Source organism: Eurosta solidaginis, chromosome 4 (assembly GCF_040869045.1).
Source record: "Eurosta solidaginis isolate ZX-2024a chromosome 4, ASM4086904v1, whole genome shotgun sequence".
Lineage (NCBI taxonomy): Eukaryota > Metazoa > Arthropoda > Insecta > Diptera > Tephritidae > Eurosta > Eurosta solidaginis.
The window spans coordinates 139,012,266-139,037,971 of NC_090322.1; the positions used below are offsets into that span (position 1 = coordinate 139,012,266).

General features: G+C 37.6%; 1 protein-coding gene across 10 annotated transcripts in view; it reads left to right on the forward strand.

Moving 5' to 3' along the window:
- The first annotated feature begins 253 nt into the window (after positions 1-253).
- LOC137250388 (protein no-on-transient A-like) overlaps positions 254-25,706 on the forward strand; it is a 95,069-nt gene continuing 69,616 nt past the window's right edge. For all 10 annotated transcript variants that reach the window (XM_067783071.1, XM_067783072.1, XM_067783073.1 and 7 more), the window contains exon 1: positions 254-847. In XM_067783071.1, coding sequence (XP_067639172.1) covers positions 392-847 — 456 coding nt within the window. In that variant the 5' untranslated portion in view covers positions 254-391. The remainder of the gene's footprint in view (positions 848-25,706) is intronic.

Sequence of the window (25,706 nt, forward strand, 5' to 3'; positions counted from 1 at the left end):
CACTGCAGACTTGAAATAAAACATTGAAACGTGCGCAAACTTTTTAAAAATAATAGTAAAGACCACAATCCATAAGCAGGAGTTTTGTCTGCAGCGCTGATAGTGCTACTGTGCAAAGTTTGAAATGTGAACAGGCTGTTAATTAGCTTACAATTGTATGAGTGTAACCTCAATCGATAAATGCAACCATGTTTTGCAGTTGGAAACTCAACCCTGCGTGAGTATACGCCATTTCCATGAACGTCGGCTTCGCCATTATCTCATTCTTTTTCCGGTCGTCGACTCGTGCAGTTGTGTGGAAGAATTGTTAGTGAACGTCAAGCATTTTACTGAATACATAACTGAAAAAGTGTGTGTTTGTGACTAGGAAAATTAAGAGTATTTCATAGAAATGGATGGTGGTTTAAAAGTTGAAGGAGTGAATGGAGCTGCTCCTAAACCTCAAAGAGCTCAACAAGGTATAAAAAAGGCAAATGTGAATATGACGCCTCAAAAGCAAAATGACCACACGGATGGGGCACCTGCCGAAAAGAAAGCACGCTTCAATCAGAATGATCAAAACCAAGGTGGGCCTGCCACTAACCAGAACAAAGGGTTTGGTAATCAAAATCAAGGTGGAGCTGGTGGTAACGTTAATAAAGGATTTGGAAACAACCCCGGCCAAGGGGGAGTAGGTGGTGGCCAAAATAAGGGTTTTGCAAATAACCAAGGACAAGGGGGAGCTGGTGGTGCTCAGAATAAGGGATTTGGAAATAACCAAAATCAAAATCGGGGTTTTGGTAATCGAAACCGTAATCAGCAAAATCGCGGACCCCAGAATCAAGGAAATTTTCAAAACCAGAATCAGGTACTTGGAATTTTTTTACTTGCATGGTTATGAATTTTATCAATTTTAAAGCTAGCTATTAAGTTTTGTATTTTTTTTGACTGGTTATTGAAAAAAGTTAAAAATTTTCCGTCTAGCACGTTTGTGAAAAATCAATATCGAAATAATTTTGTTTTATCAAAATGGCGAACCCAAAATGGCGGATCTTCGTTGTGCGGTCGCTTGGCATTTTTGCCGAAGTGGAATTGCCAACGTCATTAAATTTAACTCAAAAAGAGCACACTTTTTTTTAGCGTTCTAATAATTTATAATTTTGGTAACGTTTTACGCAATTATTAAAGTTAAGAACAATGGTAAAGGTCGAGAACAGCGATCGACTGCTAATATGGAAGAAGTAATGTTGGAAGAAGTCAAAAGACGCGTTTTGATCTGAGTATCAATGTTCAGAAGGGGGAAAACAAGTTTTTGCGTCGTTTAAAAGAATTTCACGAAAAATCGAAATTGTCCACCGGCCCCTTCCAAAACAATTTATTAATGTGCTCAAAGCGGGTATTTTTACTCCTTCCAAAAATGTTTGGACTTGTATTAGCAGTCAATCGCTGCTCTAGACTTATCCAAACGAAATTCATTGCATAAATTCATTTTTGATATATCTATGCGACGGCGTATCACTTACAGCTCAACATAATAAAAATAAATGTAAATCCAATTAGAGCTACTCTCTTAACAGTTGTATATGCATCATAAAGTTTGGCTGTTGACGGTTTTGGATTTTCATTAGCAGTTGTTGCAGCCACAAAGGCTGTTATGTTGAAGCCGTGCTTCGCCCCATCAAATAGGCGCGATCGATCACGCTCTATCCGCTAGAGTTGCGTCCTCCGATGGAAAATATGGCCTGATTTCCGGAATTTCTCCTGCTTGGAAAAAAACGAGCCGAAGCGGATTCAAAGATTTCGCGTAAAGCACGATCCGTTTGGCGGGCATCAGTCGGGATAGGTAGGGCAGCGAAACGATCGTCAGTATAATTTTGGTAATCATCCCACTTTCATTTCTTAAAATTGATAAAGTGCGTTTTTCAGTGGTGATGAATTCGGCGGATTGCTCCAGCGAAAGGAGTATGGGTATGTGGTCGCATGCCAATATTACCATCGGCTGCCAGTTGACGCAGTTTACGAGTCCTACGCTCAAGATTGAGATATCTAGCGAATTTTAACAACTTCCTACCATAGGAGTGGGAGCGTTCTTGTAGCAGTGCTTCAAATTATCCAATAGGTGCGACGAATCACAAATTGTCATCAATGTCCTTTAATGGCAGTCCAAAGAAACTTGCTGTTTCAACAGCGGTGGTCCACAATAAGAGGGTTGTTGGTGCCACAATACAGTTGAAGAGATGGTTGGTGTCATGTGGGGACACATTGCAAGCAGGACATATATTTTGTATGTCGGGGTTGATTCTGGATAGGTTAGAGTTTAACCTGTTACAGTACCCAGATCGAATTTGAGCAAGAGGGAAGCGCGATTCCCTAAGGAGAGTGCGTTCCTCTGGTAGTTTTGGGTATTGTTCTTTGAGTACAGCATTCACCGGGCAATTCCTGGCATAAAGGTCCAACGCCTGTTTGTTGATTTCACTGAGGACCTGCTTGTGCTCTTTGGCTTCATACGGCTGTGTTCTCAGGTGCCGTATTTCCTGATAATGCTTACGGAGATTACTCCTTAAGCCCCTGGGGATGTAGGCTCATCTATCAGATGACTGTTGGGATGCCCATGTTTCTGGGTATTCAATGGTGGGGATTTTGATTTAAAGCGCAATTTATCTGGGTGCTATGGGTATTTAGCGCAGTGGTTGTGTTATGAAGTTTTCTAAAGCCATGCCTCTGACAGGCTAGTTGCAAATTTGCTTTTAAATAGGGTAGAAAAATAGCTTCAAGCGTCTTGGCTACTGGTATTGGGAGATATATCGGGCGATATGACTCCTATGTTGGCGCTTCCCAAGGCAGTCGGTTCTATGTACCGGAGCTACTCGGGATTTTTCCCGACCAAGGACTGTCATTTCAGTGTGACCCCATCTAATTTGTTTCGTCCCTCCCACAAATTGTCTTCCTCCCAGCAGCTTCTTGCAGCAGGACTGCTCCATATTCTCTTACTCCGGGAAGGCATCGAATCCAATTCGGGTCCGTCTCCTGACCCCGGTCCTGAAAAATGGTTTTGCTGCATCTGCCGGAAAAGAATCTTTTTAGGACGGTTATACTCTGTTCAGTGTGTCTCGTGCAAGGGATGGTTGCATCGGACAGGTTGTTCTGGGTTTGATCCCAAAACCCGACGTCCACGTAACTTTTATAAATCTTTTGTGGCTCCTTGCTGTTCACGCCCAAGGGCGTCCCGTAGTCTACGTCTAAGCGCCCCCCACTACCTTCCAGCAGCCCCGCTGCTCAACAAGCCACAACAAGTACCCGCTGCTGCTCGCGCCCCACAGCTGCTACCACTCATAACTACAATCTTCGTTGTAGAGTCGGAAGTAATACTGAGCAACAGACCCTGCCCCGATCCAGCTTTTGATACGATCAAAAGCTTTTGATACGGTCAACCATGGCTCGTTACTGCAGGTCCTGGAAGGGTCTACCCCTCCCCCATGTCTTAAAAGGTGGACCGCAAATTATCTGGGTGGTCGGCAGGCATCGGTGCAATTTAGAAACGAAACATCAAAACCAAGGAGAATTGGAGAATTAAACAGGGGGTGCCACAGGGTGATGTCCTATTCCCACTTTTGTTTAATTTCTACATATCTAAGCTACCTTCACCACCGGAAGGAGTCACAATCGTTTCCAACGCCGATGACTGCACAATAATGGCCACAGGCCCAGGCCCAAAGATCGATGCGCTATGCAATAAAATAAACGGCTACCTTCCTGATCTCTCCAGTTTTTTCACCTTGCGAAACCTGGCATTATCACCGACTAAATCTTCCGCGACCTTATTTACAACATGGACGCCCCAAATGTCGACCATTTTGAACATCCACGTCGATGGCACTACGCTACCGACTGTCCGACACCCCAAAATCTTGGGTGTGACGTTTGATCAGGATCTACATTTTGGTGAGCACGCAGCCGCAATTGTTCCGAGAATTCAGAGCAGTAACAAAATCCTCAAATCCCTCGCTGGCAGTACTTGGGGAAAAGATAAAAAAACGCTCATGACTACATACAAAGCAATTAGCCAACCGATTACGTGCTACGCGTCACCCATATGGTCGCCAAACCTAAAAATCACCCACTGGAAGAAACTACAGGCCTGCCAAAATACTGCTCTCAGAATCGCCACGGGCTGTCTTCTTATGTCCCCAGAGCACCATCTGCATAATGAGGCGAGAATACTCCCCATCGGAGAGAGATGAGATGCTGACCAAACAGTTCCTGTTGAATACCCAGAAACCTGGGCATCCCAACAGACATCTGATTGATGAACCAGCACCGCCTAGGGGCTTAAGGAGTCATCTCCGTAAGCATTTTGAGGAAATACGGCACCTGAGAACCCAGCCGTATGAAGTGAAAAAACACAAGCAGGTGCTAGGTGAACTCCATAAACAGGCGTCGGACCTTTATGCCGGGAATTGCCCGGTGAATCCAGTGCTTAACGAAAATTATCCAAAACTTGCGGAAGAGGAACGCATACTCCCCAGGGAAACGCGTGTCACTCTTGCTCAATTTCGTTCTGGATACTGTAACAGGTTAAACTCTTACCTATCCAGAATCAACCCCGACATACAAAATGTATGCCCCGCTTGCAATGTGTCCCCACATGACACCAACCATCTCTTCAATTGTAATGTGGAACCAACGCCTCTAACACCCCTTTCCTTATGGTCCACCCCTGTTGAACGGCAAGTTTCCTTGGACTTCCGTTAGAGGATATTGATGACAATTTGTGATCGGTCGCCGCTATTAGGTGGGGCGAGCATTGCTACAACAACAACAACAACAACAACTACTATTTTGGCTGCTTTCCCAGACTAGTAGCGGGACCACCTTGGTCATTTTCCATTTTTCGGGAATGACAATGGTGGAAAGGGACAGGTTGAAGATATGTGCTAAATATTAAAACCTTCCTTTCCTAGGATTCTCAACCTGGGTGATGGCAATTGTATATATGTTTATGGGCGCGTCTGTTGGCCCGCCGTCTAACAGGTGCAGAGGCTGATGCTGCATTGCTACCTACAGTTCCAAGTCCATATTGATTGATTTATTTAGTAATAATAGGATTACTTGTAATTAGATAGATATTTAAAAAATTTGGATATGCTATTTTCTTACAAAATCTATACCTTTTTTTCGAATGATTTAATATTTTGCCCTTGTTTGATGTCTTCGCTTAATGTATTGAATATTCTAAAACCTTTATAAACCTTTATAAAATATATTACTTTGCTATGTTTTCCTATACTTCTCTAATCTTAAGTCTTTAACGTTTCTCAGCTCATATGGTTGCATTTCACCAAAATAGAGGACCTTATCTGCTATGTAGTCTGGCAGTTTTCCGATACTAGTCTGGTATACAAACATAATTGTATTCAGCTCCAGTCTCTATTTTTATTATTTTATTATTTTTATTTATTTATTATTACGGTCTTTAAGACCTAGTTTAGGTTAAAATAAGAAATTAAACATAACTACTCATGTCACATTTAGTGACGTACAATATAAAAACAATTTTTCTTTGAACTTACTAATATTTTCACAGTCTTTCAAATCAGAAGGTAACTCATTATACATTTTATACCCTAAATATTCAAGAGACCTTTTGGCGAACTCAGTTCTTATTCTAGGCAGTCTTATATTATTGCAATTTCTTGTTCCATAATTGTGGATTTCATGATTATAATGTATTTTACTACTCAGGTAATTCGGTAACATTCCTAACCTAAGTTGGTGTATAAATTTCAATGTGAAATAACTAACTGACTGTTTAATACTAAGCCAGTTTAATCTATTGAGCATTACAATTTTTGGCGTTCTTGGAGGACATTTTAAAATAAATCGCATTGCTTTGTTTTGCTGTATTTGAAGTTTCTTAATATATATATCATTACTTAATAGCAGAATAGTAGGACAATAAATAAAGTGTGGTTCAATAATTGAACGATATACCAATATTTTATGACTTTGACTGATATGTTTACATGTTCTATACATGAAGCCTATTTTCTGTGCAATTTTCCTTTCCAGATAAGTTACATGCTCTCAAAAATTTAGATTATCATCAATCAAAACTCCTAAATACTTAATTTTGTCTACTCTTTGGATTTCCATGTTTTTTACCTTCAGCGTAATATTATTTAAACTATTGTTACTTATGATATTGGTGTTTTTACAAAATATCATGAACTTAGTTTCTTCGACATTTAATTTTAGTTTTCTAAGGCATAACCATTTGTATAGCGAGTCCAGGTCTTCTTGTACTTTCAGCATGGCACATTCTGCATATTTTTCACTTATGATAAGCAATGCATCATCCGCAAATAGACGTATTTTACAATATTTTAAGCATCTTTTGATATCATTGATATACAATGTAAACAATATTGGCGCCAAGACCGAGCCTTGTGGTAAACCAATGTTAACATCCACCACTGATGAAACCTTTCCAATTATCGTTCTCTGTTTTCTGTCACCCAAATAACTCCGGAACCATTCCAAAGCCTTTCCTCTTATACCAATTTTAAACATAACGTCCAATAGCTCAGATCTATCGACAGTTTCAAAAGCCCGTTTTAAATCCAAGAAGACAGACACCGTAAATTTTTTGTCCGCCATGTCTTCTTTCCAATCTGCAATTACCATATTCAACGCTGTTTCACAAGAATGGCTCTTCCTGAATCCCGATTGTTCTGGGATAATCACATTGTGCTTCTCTAAGTATGCCACAAGTTGATCCTTCACCACTGTCTCCATAATTTTTTCATCTGTAGGTAACGTGTTAATTGGACGTAGTTCCTCAGGTTTCATTGTATTTTTTACTTTTTCAACAGGTATTATTGTTGAAATTTTCCAGTAACTAGGTACAATACCGCTGTTTAAGGATTCGTTAATTATGTCTTTGTAGAAATTAGCAGTATATGTCATGGCATCTTTAACGACACCCTCCGATAAAAGCTTGTCGCCGCCATATTTGTTTTTAAGTGATTTTGTGATAATAATAATATCGTCCACTACAATGTCAGTAAATTTAAATGTTTCAAATGGATTACTATGATTTGCGCTTATTTCATCCCCATTTACAATTTCTTCGATGCTATCATTAATTTCAACAATACTTTGTATAAAAAAGTTATTTAGGGAATTAGCTATATCATATTCATTTTCCAGGCATTCACCGTTAATTACAATTTTAGTGATATGTTTTTTAACATCATTAAGCTCGACGAGGTCTTTTAGACACTTCCACATACGTTTCATATCGCCATTGTTATGATTTACTCTATCTTCCATGTATTTCTTTTTTTTATAAATTATGGTTCTTTTATATCTTTTCTTAATGACGTTATATTCGTCCCAAAATCCAGTATTTTGAGCAGTTTTATAAGATTCTATTTTTCTTTTATGCAGGTTTGTTAATTCTCGGTCGTACCACTTATTTCTTATCTGTATTTGGGTCCTCTTTATATAAGTCAGTGCTTGCATAGCCACAGTTACAACTTCGTTTAGGGCTTTACTTTTATTTTCTCTCTCTGCCGCACATTTAACCATTTCAGTGCATCAAGCATCAGCTGTACGGATGTATATCTACCACATTTTAATATTATTTGCATAGCTCTATTCTGTAGCTTTTGCATTCTGTCAATTTGCGAATTACGTCAACATGAATATTGCAAATGAAAAAAAAACTTCAACTGATTAATGGTTCCTAGTTTGTCGTTTTTGCAAGATCTAGTTTTAAATAAAATGAAATCTTTTTCGGGTAATGCCTTCATTAGACGGTACGAATCTCAATGATCTGATTTCTAAGGAAATATACATTTTTCTATACAGTGGAAACGTGGTATTCAATAAGAACATACTTATTACATGCTGTTAACAATTTCCCCTACTAGCTTTGAGTTTGAAAGATGTTTTCAACATCCGGTTATATGTGTATCAAGTTAAAATCTAGTCATTCAGATAATACCATATGCCATAAAGCGATGAGGGTGTTTTTTTAAAATAGAGAAGTGCTTTAAATTGGCTCAATACATATTTTTAATACTTGTGTACCTACCAGACAAATTATTCGTGTTTGTTTAAAACGAATCAATTTTTTTTTTGTTTTCATTTTATAAAATTTGCATTGAATTACTTTCAAAACATTGGACTAAAGAAATGTTCATACATATTTACGTTATATCATTTTCTTTTGATTTAAAATTCAATAAATCCAGAGACTGTATAATCCCGAAAAATCCCGGGATCGTCATTTTCATATCCCGAAACTCGGGGATTGCAAAATATCTTCGGGCCTCGATGTGTTCCTACTCTTCATATTACATATGTACTAACAATTCAATTATACATATATTAACACAAAGCGGCATTCGACCTTCTATGATGTCTATATTCGTAAAAAGTAAACTTCATAAATAATTCAAAGGGTATACTTTTGAAATAAATTAAATTGTCTTAGCAGTCCGTAAAAATAAATAAAAAGGTATGCAAAAAATAGGGACTCGAGTTACTATGCAAGGCTTTCAATGCACGCTTTAGCGAACATAACTTTAAATTTTACAAACATATTCTTGTCACTTGATTGATAGAAATTCTCTTTATGAACAACTAGTTTAGCCAACTAGAAATTTGTATTCATAACAGCCGAATAAACATGTGAGAGGATGTAGCTGAAAAATTAATACTCAGTTATTTTAGGTAAAATTCTAACCGTTGAGTGAATCAGAAAGTGATAGTTGGGAACAGAATCAGAAGTGATCAGAAAGTGATAGTTGCTCATACACCGCTTCCCAAGGCAGCCGTTTCTATGTACCGGAGCGACTGGGGATTTCTCCCGTCCAAGGGCTTTAATTTCAGTGTAACCGCATTTAGTTTATTACTGCTACAACGACAACAATAACTGCTAAAAAAAATGTAAGGAGCGATAACCTCCGAAGAGATATAAGGCCGAGCTTCTCTTCCAATTTGCGTCGTGCTCATATTTTTTCCTACAAATTGGCGGGATGGGACCTACTTGATTGTATGCTGTTATGCATTCTGAGTGCTTGTCAAACACTGAGAGGTTATTTTCTGAGGCTGGTAACATTTGCGATGAAAAGCGTAATCGTTTGCTACCCAAAAATGCTCAAAAGCTTGTTTTTATCCATCATAACTTACCACTGATGAATTTTAAATACTAAAGTGTTGTAATTTGGAAATAAATACATAATTTTGAGTAATATAACGTGTCTTTTTTACATGATTTGATTGATTTGATTTCCGCCGAATACCGAATCGCAAAAAAGTGGCCGAATACCGAATAGCAAAAAAGTGGCCGAATAGGCCGAATACCGAATAGTTACCGAATATTCGTGACAACTCTAGTATGAAGGTAGAAAACAAAATTCTGCTCTATCAATGATCGCCGTGGTGTGGTGGTAGCGTACTCTCCTACCACATCTTGGCGTCGAAAAGCAATATCAAAAATTTAGAAGAAGAAGGGTAGGTTAGGTTAGGTTAGGTTGGGTGGTAGCTTCCCTGATAGAGGAAGCTCACTTGGACAACATGACGGTCCGTTGTGATACCACATATAATAAACTAAACTAACGGTGACGTAGATATAACTACTTAGAGAATCGTTGGGTAGCAACGATAAAGTTCCGAATGATCCCGATCTCAACCTTGGATAGCTCCTCGGGAGATCCAAGTGAGTCACGACCGAAATACTTTCGCCTAGTTCTGGCAAAAGCTGGGCAGTCAAGCATAAAGTGATTTGGTGATTCCACCTCATCATCCTCCATACAGCTGCAGCAGGATGGAGTTTCCAATATATTGAGACGTACCGCATGGATACCCATGGGACAGTGCCCTGTCAAAACCCCAATGACCATTGATGGGTGAGCCTTAGTGAACCCAATTATTTCAGCAGACCTCCTGCCATCCACTTTCGGCCAGAAAGATCTTGATATCCTACAAGACGTAGTGTCCGCCCAACGTTTGCTGAGCTGACTCGAGGCCCAGCTATGGAAGAGCAATCCACAGGTGGCTAGCGGAATCCCGAAATCCCTACAGCCATCTTCATCCGGTTCAGTTGTACCGATTCGGGCTAAGAGATCCGCTTGACAGTTACCCGGAATATCACTATGGCCCTGGACCCAGATAATCTTAATTGTAAAATAATTCGATGCAATCGCAAGTGTGGTCAGGCACTCCCAGACCACCCTCGATCGCACTGTAGTTGAGCTCAAGGCCTTTATAGCCGCTTGGCTATCAGAGTAGATGTTAAATTCCCTAACCGTAGTAGCGCTGGATAGCATTTCATCCAACGCATCCTTAATCGCAGCAACTTCCGCTTGGAATACACTGCAGTGATCAGCCAACTTAAACTTGCGGCTTACATTTAGCTCTTGACAAAAGACCCCCCCGCCAACCTTTCCGTCCAACTTCGACCCATCCGTGAACAAGTTATAACCGCACTGCGTTACGCGCTTTACGCAACAAAATGCACCCCTGAGTGCAAGTGGCATCGCCGTCAGCTGTTGCTGAAAAGCAATGCCAATTGCACTCAGCAGTGGCAATGGCATTCAGCGATATAGCGAAAAATGGAATTAAGTTCGTGGCTGTAAAGAAAGAGTGTGGTCGTGCAAGAAAACAACGTGTGAAATTAAACATAAAGACTATAACCTAAAAATAAGAATACATTTCTTTGAAAATTAGTTTAACTAAAGGTGAACAAACTATACATACTAAGATAAAAGAAATACTACACAAATTAAATACAAAACTAAATAAAGCAACTAAAATATAAATTCAAACAAATTTTGCACATTTATTATTGGGTGAGTGTGTGTGGGCAGAACATTTTCATGGTGTCCAAAATGGACATCTTAAATGGCGACCGTGGGCGGAAGGCCTGCAAGTGCGGCGAGTGGCCATTCAAGCCTCCGAACAGGCACTAATTAAAGTGCAAAAATCAAAAAAATTAAATATTAACAAAATTACAACATATACACAAAAAATCAAAAAGAAAAACTTAAAATCTTAAAAAATTTAAATCGTAACTTAAAATTCAAAAATTTAATTAAAAATGAATTAAACAAATACAGTTTTTCCTAAAGAATTACAATTTAATTTACATAAAATTTAAAAATCTACAAAAAAAAAAAAAACCATAAAAATCAAAAAACAAAAAAAAATACAAAACTTACAAAAACCCTACAAAAAAATATAAAAATGCAAAAATCTTACAAAAAAATTTAAAAACGAAAAACTACACAAAAAAAAAATGTTCTTTAAAAACTATAAAAACACTTACAAAAATATATAAAACTCTCAAAAAAAAATGCAAAAGTTACAAAAAATGCATACATACATATGAAAATCATGGGTTGGGGCTGTACCAAAAACCCAATACGCAAAATAACGGAGCATCAGACCATATTTCAATTGCACAAAAACACGCCACGACAAGTATAACGGCGTAAATGCCACCACAAAACTACAAGTATAACATGATACATAAAACAACAAGTATGCTAACCAACGACTTATAAAGCGGCAGAAGAAAACCAGCAGCAGAGGCAAACCCTAGGAGCAGCAGCTGAATTCGGTCAGCAATTCGGAAGCGGAGCAGCGTTAATAGCAGCAGCATAAAGCAGTATCATTCGGCAAAAATATGTATGTATGTATAACTTTTTGGAATTTGTAACTTTAAATTTTAAAATTTAATTAAAAATGAACTACACCTATATCGAATTTATTAAACTTTTATAACTAAAATTTCGCATTTTCTACTTGCGACCATTCAAAATAATCATTTCAAATTGCATACATATTTCAGTAACTGCCATATTAATTACATACTAAAATTTACGACTTTTTTTTACCTTTTATACATAAACTACAACAAATACATTAAATATTCTTGTGAATATGAATAATATATTGCTAAATAGATAGAACATTTGAGGAGCTTCAAATCAAGCCCATAAGTGTACATACAAATATTTTTTTCGGAATTTTGACATAATCTTATTCTCATGCGAATATCTAATTTTGAGAATTGTGAGACTAGCCTACCTAAGATGGTCAGAAAACATTGTGTTTTTCACCAGATCAATACTTTTTGCAAATTTTTTCTAACTTCACAAAATTTTTTTTTGTCGATTGCATTTATCGTGTTTTGATATGAAGCCCCTGATATATAAATCAGAGGTGAAAAATTTAATTTTTGAGTAATCTTACATACTTAAGAAATATGGGATTTTTTTTTGGACATAAACAAAATAAAACCGTAAACAAACATACATAATTTTTTTTTGCGTAAACGGTGGTTCCGTAATTAACCAAAAAGATTTTTTTGCGTAAACGGTGGTTCCGTACAAAACCAATGACATTTTTCTTAATCCCGGTGCGTCCGAGGATATTCGTATAACAAATTTGAAAAGATGCGGTGCGCCCGTATCTATAAAAATAAAACCATACAATTTTAAACAAAAACGGTGCGTCCGTTATTACACAAACACATTGAAATCTTTTTAATAAAGCGGTGCGTCCGTTATCAACAGCCAAGTCCTTTTATCAAATTAAAATATTTTCCTTTAAAAGCAATTTAAATTAAATTACTTCAATATACATTCAATTTATTATTAAATATTCAGTCTTTCATTAAATTGCCGGATAATTCTTTCAATTTCACATCAACATTCAATTCAATTTCAATTTCTGTTAAATTTTCGTAAGCAATTTCTACAAATTCGACTCTAATTAGTTTAAATATTTCTTCTTTGCTTCCTACTACATATGTTCCTTAGAAATCAAAAAGTGGTTCCTAGAATTTCAGAACAAAACTCAGATTCCGACAATTCCGAAAATTCCAAAAATTCTGATTCCAATTCCAAAAATTTTAATTCCGAAAAGTCCGATTCCGAAAATCTTGATTTTAAAAGCCCAGTTTCCAAAGGCTCAACCACATATTCGCCCAATACAATCAAAAACCTTGTTGTTAGACTTTCTTTGTCCGGAGAATTTCACGGATTTGAGGAATTGCCCGAAACAAATATTTCAAATCCTCCTAATTCCGATACAAATATGGCGACTCCTGAAGAAAAAAGAACGTTTATCGGCATATGTGCTGGTATTATGCGTGAAAATTATAGCGGTGAGCCCCTAGGTCTCGAATCTTTCATTACTAAAATTGAGTTAATCGAACAATTTGTCGACGAAAATTTAACTAGCATTTGTATTTCATATATTAAATCCAAACTCGATGGTAAAGCTCGAGAAGCGATACCAACTCAAGTACTTTCAGTTAACGATATAAAAATAGCACTACGTAACCGTATAAAACCCGACAACTCCAAAGTTGTGGCCGGAAAATTTGCAGCTTTGCAAGTTAATAATAATAATTACACCGATTTTGCAAAACGCGTTGAGGAATTGTCTGATGCTTTAGAGCGTTCGCTCATTATCGAAGGGATTACTCAGACCAAAGCCCGTGAAATGGCCATCGAGCAAACAGTTAACGTTTGCCGATTGAACGCAAAAACCAGTTTAGTAAAATCAATCCTTGCTTCAACCAATTTTTCTGATTCCAAGGACGTAGTAGCCAAACTGATTGTAGAGCAATCAAATGAAATAAAAGAACGTCAAGTTTTGGCATTTAGAGCGCGGAACAATAACAATTTTAGAAATTTTCAAAGTAATAACCGAGGTCGAAATTTCCAAAATCAAAATCGTAACTTTAACAATTATAGACAAAATAGACCATCCTTTAGTAACAGTAACTATGGCAACAACTTCAATCGCAGCAATCAAAGGCAAAATTTCCGTTCCAGCGGCGGAAATCGGAATCAGCCTAATAATAATAATAGCAACAATAGTCGTACTAGCAATAACAACGGTTCTAACACTTCCAATAATAGAGCTAGAAATGCAAACGTTCGGGCTTTAAACAGGGAAGCCCCTCAGGAGCGAACACTGAGGGAGGACGAGACAAATTACTAACTGATTCAGCTCACAATTTTTCTTCAAAAAACATTTATTGTCTTAACTTAAACTATTCCGATTTTATACAATTAAATATTACTGGCTCTAACAAATTTTGTACATTTCTAGTCGATACACAAGCCGACATTTCGTTAATTAAAATTTCCTCTCTTAATAAAAATTTGTCAATTAACAACAATGATACAATTAATATTACTGGAGTAACTACAGATACAGTTTCTACATTAGGTACTTTTACAACTAACTTACACTTTTCAAATTTTTATATCAAACATACGTTGCATGTGGTAGACAATGATTTCAACATTCCATCAGATGGAATACTTGGTAAGGATTTCCTAAAAACAAATAAATGCGATATCAGCTATGCAACAAATTGCATTTCCTTCTGGATAGGCAATGAAAAGATCGCACTTCCCATCCATCACGGAATGGAAAGCGATACATTTGTTATTCCACCTCGTTGCGAAGTTTATAGAATTTTCGCTTTAAAAAAAGACTCAGAACCACTTTTCGTGGATTCTCAAGAGATTTCCGACGGTGTTTTCACAGCGAAATGTATAGTTGATACTAGTAATCCGATCATTAAAGTAATAAACACCACAAATAGCGTAAAATACGTAAACAACCACAACATTCAAACCGAAAAACTTTCTAATTATCACGTTTATAAAATCAATATCCCAGTAAAACAAGATAGTCGTATTAAAGAACTTAAAAGCATTTTAGAAAAACAAATACCTAATTATGCAGAAAACAAACTTATTAACTTATGTTTACAATATTCCGATATTTTTGCGCTAGACAATGATAAGATGACAATCAACAATTTTTATGAACAAAAACTAAGACTAAACGATACGACGCCAGTATACATTAAAAATTACCGCCTACCGTATTCTCAACGTGAAGAAATCAATAAACAAGTTAATAAATTATTGGAAAACGATCTGATTGAAAATAGTTGTTCGAATTATAATAGTCCCTTGATTTTGGTACCGAAAAAAGACCTAAATGGCCAAAAATCGTATAGAATGTGCGTTGACTTTAGGGCTGTAAATAAAAAGTTAATTGCCGATAAATTTCCTTTGGCACGTGTAGACGATATTTTAGATAACCTTGGCCGTGCGAAATTCTTTTCTACATTAGATCTTTTTTCGGGTTTTCACCAAATCCCACTTCACAAAGATTCAAGAGACATAACATCTTTTAGTACTGACCGCGGAGCTTTTCGATGGAAGGTTTTACCATTTGGTCTAAACGTAGCTCCAAATTCATTTTCAAGAATGATGTCAATTGCATTTTCTGGTATTTCACCCAACCAAGCCTTTATGTATGTAGACGATATAATAGTAATCGGATGTAGCGAAGCACATCATCTCAATAATCTAAAAAAAGTTTTCGAAACCTGTAGGAAGTTCAACTTGCGACTTAACCCAAAAAAGTGTAATTTTCTTAGACCTGAAGTAACTTTCTTAGGGCATAAATGCTCAGCAAATGGTTTGCTACCAGACGATTCAAAAATTGAAGCAATTAAAAGGTATCCTAAGCCACGCGATAAAGACGCTGTCCGAAGATTCGTGGCATTTGCAAATTATTATAGGAGATTTATCCCAAGTTTCGCTTCTTTAGCAGCTCCACTGAATCGTTTGAGTAGAAAGAAGGTTGAATTTAATTGGGATACGGCATGTGAATTAGCTTTCGAAAAACTAAGAAAAAGTCTGATTTCTCCAAAACTTTTACAATATCCAGATTTCACCAAAGAATTTTTAATTACGGTTGATGCTTCAAAGTTAGGGTGTGGTGCGATACTGAGTCAAAATCATAACGGTAACGACTTGCCAATTTGTTTTGCTTCAAAATCCTTTAGCAAATCAGAACAAAATAAACCAATAATAGAATTAGAACTTTTGGCAATATATTTTGCAATAAAGCAATTTCGTCCATATATTTATGGCACTCACTTCAAAGTTAAATCAGATCATCGCCCACTAGTTTATCTATTTAATATGAAAGATCCGTCGTCGAAACTTTCCAGAATACGTTTGGAACTGTCCGAATATAATTTTACCATAGAATATATTAAAGGAAAATCTAACGTAGGTGCAGACGCATTATCGCGAATTTCAATCCAAGAACTTAAAAAGTCCAATAATCAAATTTTAAAAGTACAGACGAGGTCTATGACGAAACGTCACGAACAATTACAACAATCGGCTGAAGACGTAAACGAAGAAAATGTCAAATTACAGGTAGTCGACAAGTTTTCATATAATTTTTCCAAGAAAATTCATAGGATAAAAAGCCAAATATGTCATGACAACGGCAATGATAAAATCAATTTAAAAATATATGCGCATTTAAAACATAAAAAACTCGAGTTACTTAATATTGTGTATACTAACAAAATAATGCAATTAGATGAATTACTTTTGAAGCTTGAAAAAGAAGCTGGTAAACACAACGTTAAGAAAGCAGAATGGCAAAAAGATGATCAAATATTTAAATATTTTTCTATTTCAAATTTTAAAAATACAGGAAATTCAATTTTAAAAAATTTAAAAATACTATTAATAGAACCTGTTGAAACAGTTACAGACAACGACAAGAAACTTAAATTAATGGAAATTTACCACAATGACCCGATATCAGGAGGTCACTGCGGAAATAAAAAGCTTTACGCAAAAATACGTACGAAATATTATTGGAAAGGTATGACCCGTGACATTGTCAAATACGTCAAAAATTGCAAAAAATGCCTTTTGAATAAAGTCAAGCCAAAAACCAAAGAAAATCTAGTGCTTACACCAACACCCTGCAAACCTTTCGATGTCGTAGTTGTAGATACAATAGGACCTTTGCCCGAGTCGAATAATGGGAATAGGTTCGCGGTTACCATTATGTGCGACTTTAGCAAATACCTTGTTACCATATCAGTCCCTGATAAGACAGCAAAAACAATTGCAACAGCCATTTTTGAAAGCTTCATCCTCATTTATGGCATAATGAAATCAATTAAAACCGATTTAGGAACCGAATATAAAAACGAAATTTTCTCTGAATTAACCAAACTCCTAAAAATCGAACATAATTTTTCTACAGCTTACCATCATGAAACCCTAGGTACAATTGAAAGAAATCATCGGGTATTTAATGAATATTTACGAGCTTTTTTAAATGATAACTTCACCGAATGGGACGTTTATTTGAAATATTTTACATTTTTGCATAATACAACTCCTAGTACAGTTTTTGATAATGGATTCACTCCATACGAATTAGTATTCGGTAGAAATGTTACCTTACCAAATGAAGTTCAAAAGGAACAAATCGATCCAATTTACAATGTTGAAAGTTATGCAAAAGAAGTAAAATATAGACTACAAAAAACGCATAAATTAGCAAAAGATTTAATTAATAAACATAAAATTAAAAATAAAGATCTTTATGATAAGAGGGCGCGTCCGTTAGCTATTAATATAAACGATAAGGTAGTAATACAAAAAGAACCTAGAAATAAGCATGAAAGCATTTACCAAGGACCATATATAGTCACAAAAATTGATGGAGTTAATGTTACGGTTTTTGATGAAGTAAATAAAAAGGAAAAAACCGTTCACAAAAACCGAATCAATAAGGTTAACTGAATTTTTTCTCATATAAATTTACAAACTAGCTTGTAATTAATTTTAAATTTTCAGTACTTTGTTATTAAAGCATGAAATATCAAATTAAAATTTATATTAATATTAATATACAAAAACAAAAAAAAAAAAAAATTTTTTTAATTTGCATGTAAATAAAATCAAAAATTAATATGCACGCACTATTTGTAATAAATATATATAATACATTAATTTAGTGCAATAGAAATTAGAAAACAAATTACATGTAAGTAATTAAATTAATATTAACTTAATTTCATATGTGAAAGGAAAAAAAATTGTTCCGATTGAACGAATGAGAAAAAAGGGGAGGAACACCCTAATATCATACATTCGTTCAACCAAAACAATTTGAAAGTCAGAGAACAAGAAGAATATGACAAATCTGATCAACTTGTCAGATTCTTCTTTTTCTAAGGAAGGGTGGTATAACCGCACTGCGTTACGCGCTTTACGCAACAAAATGCACCCCTGAGTGCAAGTGGCATCGCCGTCAGCTGTTGCTGAAAAGCAATGCCATTTGCACTCAGCAGTGGCAATGGCATTCAGCGATATAGCGAAAAATGGAATTAAGTTCGTGGCTGTAAAGAAAGAGTGTGGTCGTGCAAGAAAACAACGTGTGAAATTAAACATAAAGACTATAACCTAAAAATAAGAATACATTTCTTTGAAAATTAGTTTAACTAAAGGTGAACAAACTATACATACTAAGATAAAAGAAATACTACACAAATTAAATACAAAACTAAATAAAGCAACTAAAATATAAATTCAAACAAATTTTGCACATTTATTATTGGGTGAGTGTGTGTGGGCAGAACATTTTCATGGTGTCCAAAATGGACATCTTAAAAAGTTAACCGGTCCCATGCCCCAGATAATTCCTCTTCTCCACTCCTCCCTCGGGGGAATGACGGGTGAAGGTTGTATAGGGAGCGGCCACCGGCATGCAATAGTCCGTCCTGTCCGGGGTAAAGTCGAAACTAGTAAGAAGGCTAGAGTGTCCGAAATCAGAAAGCATATAACCCATATCACGAAGCCTGACCAACGACCGGGCCGCGGCTGCCTTTCCCGCAATATCTACTGGATGTATATTCAGCATGACATTCAGTGCCAAGGTAGGTGTTGTTCTCATAGCGCCACTGATACCGATAAGCGCCGTCCGTTGCACTGACACTAGCATTTTGGAGGTGCTCGCCGTGTCCAGTGCTTTCCACCAGACCAGCACCCCATATAGCAGAATCGGTTTGACCACCATTTCATAAAGCCAGTGTACTACTCCTGGCGAGAGCCCCCATCTCTTTCCGATAGCCCCCCTGCAGCAGTACAAGGCAACCGCGGCCTTCCTGGCCCTATCTTCCACATTGGGCCTCCAGGACAGCTTCTTGTCCAGAACAATTCCCAAATATTTAACCCTGTCAGTAAGTACCAACGGTACCCCTCCAATCGAAGGAGTTCTGAAGTCGGGTAACTTATATCTCCTTGTAAAAAGAACCAATTCTGTTTTTCCCGGGTTGACCGCCACTCCACATGATTCAGCCCACCTAGCCACAGTATCCAGGTATCCCTGCAGAACATCGCGCAGGGTGCCCAGAAATTTGCCCCTGACTAGGATAGCGAGGTCATCTGCATAGGCAACCACCCGACAGCCATTGGCTTCCAGCTCCACAAGAAGCTCGTTGACTACCACAACCCAGAGCAGAGGAGATAGGACACCTCCCTGTGGCGTGCCCCTGCACACCTTCCTCCTTATTATGGCTCCACCCCACTCCGCTGCGACAATTCTGCCGCATAGAAGTTTGCTAATAAATTCAACCAGAGTCGCTTCGACTCCTAAACCCACCAGAGCTCTTTCGATTGCCCCCGGTAGAACATTGTTAAAAGCCCCCTCGATGTCTAGAAAGGCACCCAGAGCATACTCTATGTTCTAGAGACCCCTCTATTTGCTTTACAATCGAATGGAGAGCCGTTTCCGTCGATCTGCCTTTGCAGTTCGCATGCTGTGAAGCCGACAGTAACCCCCCAGGTATCCTTTCTCGTAGGTACAGGTCAATCAGCCGCTCAAACGTCTTAAGAAGAAACGACGAGAGACTGATTGGCCTGAAATCCTTAGGTGACACATGAGAGCCCCTGCCGGCCTTCGGAATGAAGATGACCCTAACCGTGTGCCACGACTTAGGGATATAGTTAAGCCTGAGGCAGTTAGTGTAGATGATGGCCAACCAGCGGCAGGAAATCCCTAAAGACCTTTGAAGTTGCGCAGGAATGATGCCATCCGGACCGGGGGACTTATAGGGCTTGAACGAATTTATAGCCCAGGATATTTGACTTTCCCGTAGTGGGATGGCAGGCATTTCTGCATGGCCAGCAACCGCCGACCACGCAAGCGAAGATCCCTGCGCAACTGGGACATCGGGAAAATGATTGTCCAGTAAAAGTCTCAGGGACTCCTCGCTACTCATCGACCAGTCCCCACCATCATCTCTCAGATACCCCCGAGGGGCGGGATTCCTAGAGAGTATTTTTCTAAGCCTCGCGGATTCATTGCAGACCTCTACGTTTTCGCAGAAGCTTCGCCATGAATCTCGCTTGGCTAACCTTATTTCATATTTATAAATCCCCAGACTCACCTTATAGAGCTCCCAGTCCGAGGGTAGTTTACTCCTCCTGGCTCTATTAAAGAGCCGCCTACTGGACGCTCTTAGGTCGTCAAGGGAATCAGACCACCAGGGCGGCTTGCCCTTCCCCCTGTAAGTTTTCAGTGGGTAGGACTGTTGAAAGGCGCTATTGCTTGCCAAGGTGAAGTTTTCCACCAGACCGTCTATTTCAGATTCGGACAGGTCCGAACCAACGATAGGCGCCTCAGGCAATAGCTCTCCCAACTTCCTACAATACAAGTCCCAGTTGGTACTTTTAGGGTTCCTAAAAGATATTTTACCGGGACGTTCTTCATTCACCGAGAACTGAATATATCGGTGATCAGAGAAAGAGTGCTCCTTGAGAACCCTCCATCCAGATATCCGATCTTCCAGTTCTCTGCTAACCAGGGTGAGGTCCAGGACCTCCTCCCTTACCGCAGTAATAAAAGTCGGGTCATTCCCCCTATTACATATACTAAGTCCCTCATCTACAATAAAAGTAAATAAAGACTCACCTCTGGTGTTCGTATCCGAGCTCCCCCATATGCTATGGTGTGCATTAGCATCGGCACCTATGATTACGCCAACACCTCTCCGCCTTGCTTCAGCGGTGATTTCGCCCAGTATCACAGGCGGTGGTCCCGTTACGTCCCCATGGGGCATATACGCTGAGACCACCCACAATTCGTTACTGCCTCGCTCGAGGCAGACCGTGGTTACGTCAGCATTGCTGAAATTAGAGAGAATAAAATCTTTAAATTCCTTTTTAATAAGCACACAGGATCTAGGCATACCTGCCTCCCCATGCACCAAGGTGTTGAATTTTCCCGTCCTTAATCCAGAAATTTTTCCGCCGTTACTACTCAGCCACGGCTCCTGGACAAGGACAATATCCACTCCGCCTTTCTCAAGACAGAGCAACAAGTTTGCGGAAGCCGCCTTAGAATGCTGAAGATTGATTTGACGGAGAAGGGTAGGCAAACACTGGCAAATGCATTTCTGCCATAGAAACATTATCAGCTTCAATTCATTTTCCAGCAGATGCTGTTCGGAATCGGGAACTAGGAAATTTATACAGTTATCATTTTGATACATTTTAAGGGCGAAACAAAATATTTTCCATGGGCAAATCAATAGTCAAGATACAAAATTGATACTTTTAATTATACTTTTTATAATATTTATCGTTGCATTGATACCACGAAAATGATACCGTTTATAGTTTCTTTTTTGCACATCGTGTATTAAAATGATAGTGATACTTTTTTTTTGTGTATAGTGTTTGCGCAGAATACCCTTCTGCATTAGCGGATATCGGCCGCGCTTGGTAAAATGACCCTGTGTTGGTTCAATACCGGTTTGGGATCAAAAACAAATCTCGTGTGTTTTGTGTAAGTATGTGTGTGAAACAAATTATGCTTTGGATTATTGATACTGGGACAAAAATGTGTATTTAATACTTTCCTACCATTTTTGACCGTGTATGAGCAGTCGACCCTTGTTCTAGACTTTTATCAGGAATTCGTTTGGCTGAAAACGCCCAATGCCCTTTACTTAATCCCTAGCCGTCCAACAAGGCGCGCCTGTCGTTTCTTCGTTGGGTTAATTTTTAATTTAACACCAAGGCGTTTACTCATTACACAGTATGAAACCTATTTAAAATATGGAACGTCCGTTAAGACCAAAAACCTGATAGGTCTAATTTGTGCAAAAAAACTTTGTGCTCAATTTACTTTTTATGGCTTCAAGGAAAAGTTCAAATAGTATTTCTTTCCTTCAAAATTTGTTCTATGTTAGTAGGATTACATTCTAAGCCGACGGTATAGCTTGAGTGGTCGTGCCAAATAATTTAGGCGAGGTACTGCTCGTCTATAATGTTGTTGTACTCTTTCTCTAATCTATATCCAACTTCAGTTTATGCTGCGGTCTATCGAACTTTGCTTTCTTGCATCTGAATAGAAAAATTTCAATTTGGTTGTTGTTGTTGTTGTAGCGATTAGGTTACTCCCCGAAGGCTTTGGGGAGTGTTATCGATGTGGCCCGACCATCTCGGGAACGATTTATATGGCCACATTGAACCTTCAGGCCATCCCTCCCTCCCCAACCCCAAGTTCCATGAGGAGCTTGAGGTCGCCAGAGCCTCGTCTGTTAGTGAAACGGGATTCGCCGCTCGAAGGTGAGGTTGAAAATTGGGTTGGAGAAGCTATATGTTGCGCTACAACAACCCCTTGAATCCCTTTCAATTTGGTCATGCGTTGTACTATCATTTTAATTAAAGTTTTCTGTGTGAACTTCACCCTCATTTTAAAACAATGCTACGGATTCATCAGTTACTTATACATATTTTGTTTCCCTTTTGCTAAGTCGAAGCCGGAAACTCACGTTCTTTTTTGTAGCGCGACAACACATTCTACTCAAGCCGATTAGATTGTAAATTGAGTGTCAATTAAATGTTCCATGTTGTAACAGTGCTTTGCCCCATCCAAAAGTGGTGTCCACTCAAAAGGAATTAAAATGCAAATTTATTTTTTGAACAGTCAACCATTTTCTTTGGGTAGTTTTTCGAATGTTTCTATAGTCGCTGTTTACACACAAATATTTTTGTTGAAAGCGGACGGCCACCAAGTTTTTTGAGGCTCGGAAACTGTCTTTTTTAACACGTTTATAGTAGCTTCACTTGTATGTATGCTTGTTTGTAACTCTCTAGGCTAGCGGCAATTATTGAAGACAGTGGTCCCATATTTCTTTTTTTTTTAACTACATTTATTATTCTGTTTTTAAATCTAGGTTTTTGCACCTTTTTTTACTGAGCTACGTTTTGTTGATTTTGGAAACAAATTTTATAATTTTATACTATGTTCCCACTTAGAGCTTTATTTGAGATTTAAACATCTGAAAGGATTTAACGTTAAATCTTGCAAGCTTTGTCATACAAAATTAAATCTCGAAACGCAGACAATAAGAGTTAAATTTTTTGGGTAGGAAATTATTTTAAAGTAGGAACAGTGTTCAAGTTCGTGGATGACAGATGTTTGAAGAAGCCGCTGGTTCGTTCTAAGTTGGGGTATGCTTGTTTTATTTTTAGCACATACCATATTACCCGTCTCGAAATTTTACAAAAACGCGTTGCGTTTTTTCGATGCTCTGAACCGATTCCTTATAAAGCTTGATTTGCTCTTACAACAGCGAAAAGAAAAACAGCAGTTCCAATTTTTTTAAATATACTTTGTAAATTAAATTCCATTATATATTTATTTGTTATTAATTAAGGTAGTAGTGCAGTTTATGGTACCCACCGAAATTTGGTCCAAAATTTTCGAGTGAGGTATCAAAAGACGCGTGTTCACGTCTAGGATAGGAATCCGAAAGCGGAAGTTAAATTTTTTATACCCGTTTAAAATTTATCCGCGAAAAACGGGAAAAGTGTTCGCCTTCACTTTTTCGTTAATTCGTGCAAGTTAGATTATGTTAATATACTAAATATAATAAGTAAAGTGATGTGTGCGCTTAAAAGATTGTAAACGTGCTTGAACAATATGTATCACACGTACCTGTTTTTCGCGGATAATTTTTAAACGGTTAAAAAAAGTTAACTTCCGCTTTCGGATTCTTAATCTAGACGTGAATACACGTCTTTTGATACCTCACTCGAAAAAAAGGCTCAAATTTCGGTGGGTACCATAAACTGCAGAATTACCTTAATTAATTCCTACTGGACATTGTCCTCACATATGTATGTATATATTTATATTTTGCATAAAAAATATGAAAATTGGCAACAATAAAAAGTAAAGAAGAAGAGGTGCTGCTTCCAGCTTCCAAGAGGGATAAGGAAATATTTTCTTCAGCACTATGACGATATTCGGTGCCTGTCTACGAATCTGTTTCATCCAGCATAAGGCTCATAGAATCGGTAAATACCTTTGCTGGGTTGGTATTCTGCTTTTCTCTTTTGTAAGAGTGGGACATTGTATATATTAACCCAACAAACATTAATATTTAATTAATATTTTTATTTTTTTTATTTAGTTATTTTTTTTGCACAACTTTTCCCGATTTTTATTTTTTTGTGTGTAATGAGTGGTCATGTCGTACAAATACTCGCTAACTGTGAAAACATCGCACATCTAGTGTTTCTCCAATCGATCCTATTCGAATTCTAATTGCTCCGTCACATAAGCAGTTTTTCATATAGATGAGTTCAACGCCAGCTTATGTATCGTGAGTAGATTGCAAGTATTTTTATGGAGAACGGTTGATTGAGCGACACCTACGCCATCTGATATAGAAAAGTAGCCAACTCCCAAATTATGTTGCAAGCAAATCGTAAGAAGATGAATGACATTTGCTTTGGCTAAAGGCTTGGTGTCCTCCAAAAGCGGTACCGCTATGTTACGACCGCTAAAGAGCTGCCGATATACTCACCGTTTCTAGCGGCAACGCTGTGTTGGAAACTAAGAACTGTTACGGCAAACGAATTGCAAAAGTTTATTTTACATTTTCGCATGTTTTTTTTAGTTTTATAATTTTTCTTTTAATAAACTCACAAGAAAAAAATTTCAATTCAAAAATGTTGTTTATTTTATAAATAATTTTAAATATTTGACAAAATATTCACCGCTTTGACAATAGCTGTGGGAAAAAACGGTGATGAATGAGTTTCTACCGTCATGACGGCAGGGTTGTTTTATGCCCGGCCGCTATATTACGTTACGGTGAACTTCACCGTCTTCTTAGTTTCCACATAATTACTTTTACATTGCAATATTTTTGACAACGTACTCTACCGCTATGTAACGGCCGCTATATAGCGGCACCGCTTTCCAGGAAACCAAGTCTTAAGGGTGTTGGTGCACTTTGCAAGACACTTTGTGTCGCGGCCTTAACCTAGTTTTCGTTTAGAGATGCATTATTTATTTAGGCGAGTAACACAAAACGTTTAGTACAGACACTTCTGGCTATATTGCAGAAAGCAGCTTAAATTAAACTATGGAATACAATAGCATATATATTATTACAGATTAACTAGTTTTTTTACTTGAAGTTGAAAAGCATATTTTGAGTGAGTCCGAGAAATCAATATCCAAAACATTTGAGGAACAATATTGATCTGCGATAGGCCCTGCTTATAGGCGCTTGTGAATTATAAACAAATCTACTCAGCCCAACGAAAAAAAATTCAAAGCGGAGTATTTAAGCATAATCTTTTTAGAAGCAACGCGCAGTAAATTTTAAGTGTGTAGGGGTCAGAGAAATTTGCCGAATGGCGTCTCACATATGGAAGCATTCAAAGCGCATTAGAAATTGTGAAGCTTACGTGAGTATCAAAATTAAACTTTTGAGTCAAAGTAAATACCCACGTCTTTAATTTCACGAGTCCTACGAAGATAAGTGT